Source organism: Syngnathoides biaculeatus, chromosome 21 (genome assembly GCF_019802595.1).
Source record: "Syngnathoides biaculeatus isolate LvHL_M chromosome 21, ASM1980259v1, whole genome shotgun sequence".
NCBI classification, from domain to species: domain Eukaryota; kingdom Metazoa; phylum Chordata; class Actinopteri; order Syngnathiformes; family Syngnathidae; genus Syngnathoides; species Syngnathoides biaculeatus.
This window is the reverse complement of record NC_084660.1, coordinates 1640719-1651461: the sequence shown is the minus strand read 5'-3', so window position 1 is coordinate 1651461 and position 10743 is coordinate 1640719. Positions and strand designations below refer to the sequence as shown.

The 10743-nt window shown below is 49.6% G+C and overlaps 1 protein-coding gene across 1 annotated transcript; it reads left to right on the top strand.

The window, feature by feature from the left end:
• The first annotated feature begins 2050 nt into the window (after window positions 1–2050).
• Window positions 2051–10029, top strand: zgc:101810 (uncharacterized protein LOC493612 homolog). Its single transcript, XM_061808453.1, has 9 exons — window positions 2051–2184; window positions 3767–3877; window positions 3951–4109; window positions 4518–4647; window positions 4750–4886; window positions 7157–7306; window positions 7396–7541; window positions 8673–8805; window positions 9854–10029. The coding sequence occupies exons 1-9, from the start codon at window positions 2137–2139 to the stop codon at window positions 10022–10024; spliced, it is 1185 nt and encodes a 394-aa protein (XP_061664437.1). The 5' UTR covers window positions 2051–2136; the 3' UTR covers window positions 10025–10029.
• The last annotated feature ends 714 nt before the right edge of the window (window positions 10030–10743 follow it).

Sequence of the window (10743 nt, the reverse complement as noted above, 5' to 3'; positions counted from 1 at the left end):
GAAAGAAAAAAAAAAAAAAAATCACAAAAACCGCCACGCGCTAACCCAAGCCGCGCGACCTTGAAAGCACGCTAGCCGACGGCGGCTATCTCATGTAACGCCTCTGCTCTTAAAGTTTTTAGTGCCTGGCTTTGCATAGGTGGGGGCAAAAGTACTCACACCCTGTACGGATACTTGTGTGGAAAACAAAACGAAAAACTACATAATTTTGTTTTTTTAATGTACACGGTACGAGCGCATAGGAAAAAAGAAAATACAAGCTAGAAGTGACTCCACTTTTAGGCTACGTCATGAACTCACCAAAATTCTTACGGGGGCAAAAATCAGGTAACTTGCTCGTTACCGCAGTTGAAAAAAGTTTTTTTAGACATACCGTAATTTCCGGCCTACAAGCTGTGACTTTTATCACAGGCGCCGGGCTACTTAGCGTTAGCGCCGCCGCGTTAGCACCACCGCACTAGCGTTACCACCGCCGCGTTAGCACCGCCGCGATAGCACCACCGCGCTAGCGTTAGCGCCGGCGCGTTAGCGTTAGCGCTGTCATGTTAGCGTTAGCACCACCACGTTACCGTTAACAGAGCCGCGTTAGCACCGCCGCGTTTTTTTTTTTAAGATTAGACATACCGTAATTCCCGGCCTACAAGCCGCGACTTTTTTCCATGCCGCCGGGCTAGTTAGCGTTAGCGCCACGCATTAGCGTTAGCGCTTCTGTGTTAGCATTAGCACCACCACATCAGCGTTAACAGCGCCGCGTTAACAGCTAGCGTTAGTGCTGCCGTGTTAGCGTTAGCACCACTGCGCTAGCATTAGCTTTGGCAGCGCCACGTCACCACCACCATACTAGCGTTAGCATTAGCGGCGCCGCGTTAGCGTTTCTGCTGCCGTGTTAGCCTTAGCACCACCGTGTTAGCGTTAACAGCGCCGTTGAAAATTATTATTATTTTTTTTAAACATTAGTCCGTAATTCCCGGCTTACAAGCCGCGACTTTTTTCAAAGCCGTTAGCACCACCGTGCTAGCGTTAGTGTTAGCGCTGCCGCGTTAGCATTAGCACTGCCGTGTTAGCATTAGCACCACCGCGTCAGCGTTAACAGTGGCGCGTTAGCGCGACCCTGTTAGCGTTAGCACCACCATGCTACCGTTAGCGCCGCCGCGTGAGAGTTAGCGCTGCTGTGTTAGCGTTAGTGTTAGCGCTGCCGTGGTAGCATTAGCACCACCACGTCAGCATTAACAGTGCCGCGTTAGCGCTGCCGTGTTAGCATTAGCACCACCGCGCTAGCGTTAACAGCGCCGTGTCGGCACCACCGCGTTAGCGCCGCAGCAATTGGAAATTATTTAATTATTTATTTATCTTTTGCTAGCACCAGCGCGCTAGCGTTAGCGCCCCCGCGTTAGCAACGCCGCGTTAAGGTAGAACTCAATAACTCAAGAAAACGTTTTGTCATTGCCTTAAAAAGGAACTCAGGGCACCGCTCATGTTTACCTGCTAACGCCACAGGATGCGTTTGTAAGCCCCCGTGCAGCCACGTCAACCCGAGGACTGTTCGGTCCACGCGTGCCTCTGGTGGACTCTCTTCCTGGGTATGCGAGGGGGAAAACAAAAGATGGAGGATTCATGTCAATAAATGAAAGTGTTTCTATCCAAGGTGAGGCTTGCTCAAGATGAGTGTTTTACCATGTGCAACTGGTTTTTGCGGTTCCGGTTCCCCTCAGGGGGCCGTTATGACTGAGGAACCATAAAACTCTTTGATCTTTGATCGCACAAAGACTAGTTTTGGAAACAGAAATCAAAGCTGAGGGGTTTTTCAAGCATCGGTCCAGGTTTTCGCAAGAATCGTAGAAGTCGTACATTTGCCTTCGCGGGGGCCACATCAAATCCCGCGGCAGGCCCGATCTGGACCCCCGGCCCTCGAGTTTGACACCTGCGCTCGAGCGAAAACAAGTTTGCTTTGCTACACGCGCGCAGGCAACCAGTCCAGGCTGGTTGGCGGGCCCCTCCCAGATAAGGAGGAGGAGTAGGAGGAGGAGGCAGTCTTCCTGTCCGACTCAAGCCAGACTCTAAACTGGGCCTGGTAAGGCGTGCTGGCTGTGGAGACCGCAGGGTCCGCAACACACCGGAGTTGTCCCTGGCAACAAGATGGACAGCGAGGGCAGGAGAGTGGTGGTCTGCGACAACGGGACGGGGGTAGGTGGAAAAACATCCCGTACCTCGTAAAACTCTTTGCGGGCACCGTCGCTCGAGGGGATCACGGGAATGTGCGAGTCTTGTCTGGACTCGTCGCTCCCTGAAGCCACCGTACAAGGCCACAAAATCCTCACCCCGAGCCGCCATTGGCTGAAAGCAAAGCTCAGGTGGTAAAATCTCAGGAGAGGCCCTCGGCTCTGTTCTGCCGTTTTCCTCAGAATGTGAAAAGATTCCAACCGGTTTTTAGGGGCTGAATCTGGAATTTGAGGTCAAGCCTCTTGTAATTACAGTTTTGTACCCTCGTAATAAGCCCTCGTTATACATATTTGCATTTTCTGAGGAACCCGGTAGCGGTTTTTCGGGATCTGGGCAGCATGGGAAACCGTGTATGCCACAAACTGTTAAAAACTGAAACTATTAAAAAAAAGAAAGACCGGTACTACGGTCTCTCATTTTTCTACCAATACCGATTCCTGTACCGCGATCGTTACTCCTCGCCCGACTTAAACCCAATTGAGCATCTCTGGAAAGACCTGAAACTGGCTACCCAGAAGCCTCCACGAGATTAACCCCGGATCCGCGTCTGAAAAACACAAAACCCCTAAAGTCCCATGGCTGTATGAGTTCAAAAATGGGTGATTCTACGAAATACTTAGCAAAGGGTCTGAATACTTACAAGAGAACCGCAAGAGAACCGCACGGAGAGCTCAGAGACGGAACCGTGGCAGGGCACAGATCCGGCCAAGGTTACGCTTTAGGTTCTGAAGAGCACAACTGTCCCACCCCCCAACCCCCATAATCCTCAACCAGAACCCTTCCTAGAGCTGTCCGGAGGAGAAGAGTCTCGGTGAGAGAGGTCAAAAAACTACTCAAAGATCACCACGGTTGAGCTCCAGGGATGCAGTCGGGGGACAGTTCTAGAAAGTCCACCATCCCCATCCCCATCCGCATCCCCCACCTCCACCACTCGAGGTTTTATAGCAGAGTGCGCCGATGCGGGACACATGAAGGTGTGGCTTCAAAACAACTCTGGAATTGTTCTTGAATGGTCCAGCCAGAGCCCCTTACTTCAACCCAATTGAGCATCCAGAAAACGACTGCCCACCAATGTTCACCATCCAATTTCACAGAACTGGAGAGGATCCTCAAATCCAGATCTGAAAAACTTGTTGCATCATTCCCAATTAGACTCATGGCTGTATTGCCTCAAACGGGTCCGACTGCTAAATATCGAGTTCCGAGTGTGTAGCTTATAAATATGAAAGAGAAAATTTGAAGGGGGTCTGAAAACTTTTCGTTGGTCTAGCACAGTGGTTTTCAAAAACAAAATTTTTTGGGGGTGGGATTGAAAAATTGTCAAGCGGGGGAGCTGAAACAATCCCCGTCCCTCTGAGTTTTTCCGGGTTCAAAGAGGTTTTTGGGGGCTGTGCTTAGTCCGGTTCTTCACCTCGGACCTGTAAAGTTCCAAGGATCAAAAAGTCCTTCACCGCGGCATTTTTTTCCTCAAGTTTCAGCTCAGAGAAAGGTTTGGAAAAACCTTGTTGGAGTACCTGATGTACTAATTACGCAGTATGATCTTCAGTTCGTCAAGTGCGGCTTTGCGGGTTCCAACTTCCCGGACCACATCTTCCCCGCCTTGGTGGGTCGCCCGGTCATTCGCTCCACCGCCAAAATAGGCAACATCGAGATCAAGGTAAGGACCGGGGCGCGCAAAAAACCCCGAGGACCGCTCGCCGCATTCTGCTCGCCCTCATCCCGTCCCTCAGGATCTGATGGTGGGCGACGAAGCCAGCGAGTGCCGTTCGTTGCTTGAGGTGGCGTACCCCATGGAGAACGGGATGGTACGGTCCTGGGACGACATGCTCCACCTGTGGGACCACACCTTCGGACCCGAGAGGCTGGACATTGAGCCGTCCGAGTGCAAGGTACCAAAGACTCCGGCGGATAGGAGCGGCAAATAAGAGCTGGACCAGGTCACAATTTGAGATGTACCATTAGGGGGTATTGGGGTGGGGTGGGGGGAGTCGTTCCATATAACGCAGAACGCCATTGACGGTAGGACAGTGTTGCAGCTGTAAACCTCATAGTCCTGAGGTCTGGGGGCCGTGAGGAGTTTGCGTGTTCTCCCCAGGCCTTGGTGGGTTTTCTCAGGGGACACCAGTTTCTTCCTACCTCCCCAAAAACCACACATTAATTGGACACTCTCAATCTCCCCAAGGTGTGATAACTATCTGACTCTGGCTGGAAACCAGTTCAGGGCGCACCCTGGCCCCGGGGCCACCCCGCCGAAGGCACACGACACGGATCACATCAAAGCTTTCCGTCGCACGCAGATCCTGCTGACCGAGCCTCCCATGAACCCGACGAAGAACCGCGAGAAGATCGCCGAGGTCATGTTCGAGAAGTACCAGTTCCACGCCATCTACGTGGCCATCCAGGCCGTCCTCACGCTCTATGCTCAGGGTATAGACCCCGGGGGTCTTTCGACATAAGGACGCATTTTACCCAGATGTAACGAAGCCGTCAGGTTGAGTTTTTCGATCTCTTTTGGACTCTTGCCAACAGGTCTGTTGACGGGGGTGGTTGTGGATTCCGGGGACGGCGTGACCCACATCTGCCCGGTTTACGAAGGCTTCTCCTTGCCGCATCTGACGCGCAGGCTGGACATCGCCGGCCGTGACATCACCCGATACCTCATCAAGGTACAGCGAAAAACTCGACACCGCAACAAGAGTTTTTCCATCGATGTGCCCTCCAACGGACTGGCGACCGCTTCGGGGCCGGAGTCCGCCTTTCGCCCCGAAGTGAGCTGGGGTGGGCGCCGACGCTCCCGTGCCCCTTGTGAGGATAAGCGGCCTGGTTAATGGATGTCAAAATTGACGTGTTCATGCACCAGTGTCAAACTCGAGGGTCGGGGGCCAGATCCGGCCCGCCGCAGGGTTTCATGTGGTCTGTGGAGCCAAATCCCGTGTGTCATCGTCAGGGATTCTTGTTAAAATCTGTATTTCAAATTTTCACATCATAAATGGCAGCGTTGATGACACGGGTGTCCAAACCCGAGGCCTTGGGGCCAGATCCGGCCGCCGCATGTTTTTTTTTTGTGGCCCGCGAAGCTAAATCACGTGTATTAACTTTGGTGATTATTGTTTAAATCTGTACCAAAAATATCAAATTGTCATTTCATAAACGATAACGTTGACGACACAGGTGTCAAACTCCAGGCCCGGGTGCCAGATCCGGCCCGCCACATGATTTATGCGGCCCGTGGAGCCAAATCATGTGTGTCATCGTCAATGATGGTTGTTAAAATCTGTTTGGAAATTTCACATTTTTTACATCATAAATGATAACGTTGACGACACAGGTGTCAAAGTCGAGGCCTGGGGGCCAGATCCGGCCTGCCGGATGATTTTATGTGGGCCGCGAAGCTAAATCACATGTGTTAACTTCCGTGATTTTTGTTCAAATCTGTACCAAAATATCAAATTACCATTTCATAAACGATAACGTTGACGACACAGGTGTCAAACTCTAGGCCCAGAGGCCAAATCCGGCCCACCGCATGATTTTATGCGGCCCGTGAAGCCAAATCACGTGTGTCATTTTAAGTGATTCTTGTTAAAATATGTTTGGAAATTTAAAATTTTCATATCATAAATGATGAATGCAGGGGTGTCAAAACTCAGTTTTGTCGCCGGTTAATTACAAGTTCTCTAAGACGGCCGTTATGACCGAAAAGCCATCAAAATCTTTCACCGCCTCATCATATTTACGCATGAAATTTATGAACTAGTTTTGGAGTCAGAAATCCAAGCAATGGATTTTCAAACTATTGTTGATGTTTGGTGACACAAAAACGCTTGCAATATCTCAACGTTATTTCTATCATTTGAAATTTTGGTCCCGATTTGGACAAAAATCATGGAAGTTCATACTCATGATTTGCCTTTGCGGACCACATAAAATCATGCGGCGGGCCGGGGTTGGCCCCCACGCCTCGAGTTTGACACCCTCGTTTTAAGCCAATATAATATTTAACGACCTAAATCTGTATCTTATTATTACAGTGCTGACCTTTCAAATGAAGTCACTAGTTGTAGTACCAGGGATGTGCTTGGCTCTTACAGCGGGTATAAAAAGTCTACACACCCCTCTTGAAATGCAAGGGTTTTTTTTTTTAATTAAAAAAAAAAGATTAATTTCACGTTTTTCCCCCCACCATTAATGTTAACTATAATCTGTACAACTATTTAGAAGAGTGTAGTTGCACAAGTCTGGACACCCTTTTGTCATAGGAAATTATGTCCATCCATCCATCCAACCATCTTCTTCGCCGCTTATCCTCACAAGGGTCGCCGGGAGTTCAGGAGCCTATCCCAGCTGTCAACGGGCTCACCAGGCAATCGCAGGGCGCATAGCGACAGACAACAGTCTTAAGCGAGCTCGCGAAGATACGAAAGCAAAAACTGCTAAACTTTTTTTGGCACAGATTTGAACAAGAATCACGGAAGTCCGAGCCTTAACCCTAACCCTTGGTTTGCTTTTGGGAACCACATAAAACCATGTGGTGGGCCGGAGCTGGCCCCTGGGCCTCGAGTTTGACACCCGTGATTTAAGACAATCTAATATTTAACGACATAAATCCATATCTTTTTATTACATGCTGATCTTTCAAATGAAGTCACTAGTTGTAGTACCTGGGACTTGCTTGCTCTTAAAGCGGGTATAAAAAGTCTACACACCCCTTTTTTCCACCATGACTGTTAACTATAATCTGTACAACTATTTGGAATAGTGTAGTTGCACAAGTCTGGACACCCTTTTGTCATAGGAAATTATATCCATCCATCCAACAATCTTCTTAGCCGCTTATCCTCACAAGGGTCGCCTCAACAGTCTTAAGCTAGCGCGCACGTCGTACCGCGGTCGCTGGACCCGATGTCATCTTTTTGAAACCCCGTTCGTCGATCAGCTGCTGCTGCTGCGCGGCTACGCCTTCAACCACTCGGCTGACTTTGAAACGGTGCGCGTGCTGAAGGAGAAGCTGTGCTACGTGGGGTACAACATAGAACAAGAGCAGCGTCTCGCCGCGGAAACCACTTACCTGGTGGAGTCCTTCACGGTAGGCTGGACCACCGCTCGTTGTCACCCCCCCCCCCCTCCCCGGGGTGGGGAGTTCAGGTTGCAACCAATCAATGCGTCCAACCGCAGCTCCCGGACGGCCGACAGGTGAGGGTCGGAGGTGAAAGGTTTGGCGCCCCTGAAGCGCTCTTCCAGCCTCACCTGATCAACGTGGAGGGGGCGGGCGTGGCCGAACTCCTCTTCAACACCATCCAGGCGGCCGACATCGACCTCAGGTGAGTGAACCCCGCTCCGCCCCGCCCCAACCCCAGCTTTTGACCGCACTATCAGAGACCAGTCCAGTACTTGAACGAGACCAAGACTTTTTGAATTCAAGACCGCACGAGGCCAAGACCCAAACAAGCCCCCGTGACTGTGACGAGATCGTCGCCTCATTGAAAAAACATTTTGAATATTTCAGAAACTGCGTTATGAACAATATTGCATTGGTGTCAAACCCAAGGCCCGGGGGCCAGATCCGGGCCGCCCCGTGAATTTTATGCGGTCCCCGGAGGCAAATCATAGAGACCAATGCTTGAACGAGACCAAGACTTTTTGGATTTAAGACCGCACGAGGCCAAGACCGAAACAAAGCCCCGTGACTGTGACGAGGTCGTCGCCTCATTCAAAAAACATTTTGGAATATTTCGGAAACTGCGTTAATAAGGTTTGACGGCACCGGTGTAAAACCCGAGGCCCAGGGGCCGGATCCGGGCCGCCACGTGATTTTTATGCGGTCCCCAAAGCCAAATCATCGAGACCAATACTTGAACGAGACCAAGACTTTTTGGATTTAAGACCGCACGAGGCCAAGACCGAAACAAAGCCCCGTGACTGTGACGAGGTCGTCGCCTCATTCAAAAAACATTTTGGAATATTTCGGAAACTGCGTTAATAAGGTTTGACGGCACCGGTGTAAAACCCGAGGCCCAGGGGCCGGATCCGGGCCGCCACGTGATTTTTATGCGGTCCCCAAAGCCAAATCATCGAGACCAATACTTGAACGAGACCAAGACTTTTTGGATTTAAGACCGCAAGAGGCCAAGATCCAAACAAAGCCCCGTGACTGTGACGAGGTCGTCGCCTCATTCAAAAAACATTTTGGAATATTTCGGAAACTGCGTTATAAACTGCACCGGTGTCAAACATGAGGCCCGGGGGCCAGATCCGGGCCGCCACGTGATTTTTATGCGGTGCCCAAAGGCAAATCGTGTTTCGACTTCCCTGATTTACGTTAAAATCTGTACAAAACCCACAACCTAACTAACGACAAAAACGGGTTTGACACCCTTGGACTACCGCACCCAGCAAATCGGGACTTCGCCGAGATCGGAGGAGCTCGTGAAAAACGTGGTGGTTGTTTCCAGGGCCGACTTCTATAAACACATTGTCCTGTCTGGGGGAAGCACCATGTACCCTGGCCTCCCGTCCAGATTGGAGCGAGAGATCAAGCAGCTCTACTTGGAGAGGGTCCTGGATGGAGACACACGCAAGTTGGCTGTAAGAACTGATAACATTCTAAGTGCGGGCCTTAGTGAGGATGAGAGGACATGATTCAGGATTAGATCGTTACCCAGCATGACGTAAAAGTCACACCAGTTTTATTGGGGGTCGAACAGAACTTTATGGTTCTAGAGAGAGAGATCTATAAAAAAGAAATAAATATGCAGTATACTTAGACTTGATCGAAGATCAGATAAGCTGTTCTTGTCAAGGGCACGAGGCCGGACCCAAATGCGGGACTCCGAGACGAGTGCACGGTGTTACGTGTGGTTTTATTTCGAAAACTGCTCGATTCCAAAAAGCAGTCCAAAACAAGGCAGAGGGTGCAGATACGCTAGGCTAGTCCGATGACTATGGGGCAAACTGATGAGCATAAGCAGACGCGATGAACAAAAGGGATCAGATTAGCTGTTCTTGTCAAGGGCACGGGGCCGGACCAAATGCAGGACTCCGAGACGAGTGCACGGTGTTACGTGTGGTTTTATTTCGAAAACTGCTCGATTCCAAAAAGCAGTCCAAAACAAGGCAGAGGGTGCAGATACGCTAGGCTAGTCCGATGACTATGGGGCAAACTGATGAGCATAAGCAGACGCGATGAACAAAAGGGATCAGATTAGCTGTTCTTGTCAAGGGCACGGGGCCGGACCCAAATGCGGGACTCCGAGACGAGTGCACGGTGTTACGTGTGGTTTTATTTCGAAAACTGCTCGATTCCAAAAAGCAGTCCAAAACAAGGCAGAGGGTGCAGATACGCTAGGCTAGTCCGATGACTATGGGGCAAACTGATGAGCATAAGCAGACGCGATGAACAAAAGGGATCAGATTAGCTGTTCTTGTCAAGGGCACGGGGCCGGACCCAAATGCAGGACTCCGAGACGAGGGCACGGTGTTAGGCGTGGTTTCATTTTGAAAACTGCTCGATTCCAAAAAGCAGTCCAAAACATGCTTGGTGGAATTGTAAACCCGGGACCTGAACATCAGTTCTTTTAAGTCGTACGTTTGTCGTCTCTCTCAGACTTTGTTTTGTCGTACCGCACCTCCGCAGAAGTTCAAGATCCGCATCGAGGACCCCCCGCGCCGCAAGCACATGGTGTTCCTGGGCGGCGCCGTGCTCGCCAACATCATGAAGGACAAGGACACCTTCTGGCTGAGCCGGTCCGAATACCAGGAGCGCGGCCTCACCGTGCTGCAGAAACTGGGAGGTGGCGTCAGATAAAAAAAAAAAAAAAAAAAAAAAAAATCTATTTTCATTTCAAATCAACGACGGCTACTTAAAATAAAATTACAAAAAAATAAATTAATATTAATTATAAAAAAAAAGAAAATAAGTATTTGAACACCCAGCGAGATTGCAAGTTCTCACTACACTGCATTTGGAATTATTATGCAAATCAAATACGTTTTATACACACCTCAAAGTCTTTACATGATTAAAAATCATTTTTTATATGAATCAGCAAGACCGTACAGTATCACGCACTAAGGCGTAAAAAGAGAGCAATGCACAAGAAATTTGGGGTATTAAATACCGTAATGCTAGCGCGGGTCTGGAATTAGCGCGGCGCTAGCGTTAGCGCGGGGCTAGCATTCGCCCTGCATTAGCGTTAGCGTGACCCTAGCGTTAAACTCTTTCTGTGCACCGAGGCTTATAACCAGGTGCGCTAATGCTGGGTTGAAAGCTTGTAGGCCGGAAATTATGGTAGTAAAATTGGTCCATGAATGTTGAATATCCAGAAAATTTTACACGAAAAATATTGGGATATAGCGAAAAAAATATTAGACATTTTTGTTCACATTGGCTGTAAGTGTGCGTTTTATACACAAGGTAACTCAAAGTCTTCACATGATTAAAAATCATTTTAATATGAATCAGCAAGACCGTACAGTATCACGCACTACAGTAATTCCGTAATGCCTGGCCAAATTTAACGCTAG

Coding starts and splice junctions, on each gene's coding strand:
- zgc:101810 (XM_061808453.1), top strand. CDS start 2,137: ATGGACAGCGAGGGCAGGAGAGTGGTGGTCTGCGACAACGGGACGGGG. Junction 7,307..7,395: donor ACCTGGTGGAGTCCTTCACG/GTAGGCTGGACC, acceptor GTCCAACCGCAG/CTCCCGGACGGCCGACAGGT. Junction 8,806..9,853: donor GAGACACACGCAAGTTGGCT/GTAAGAACTGAT, acceptor GCACCTCCGCAG/AAGTTCAAGATCCGCATCGA.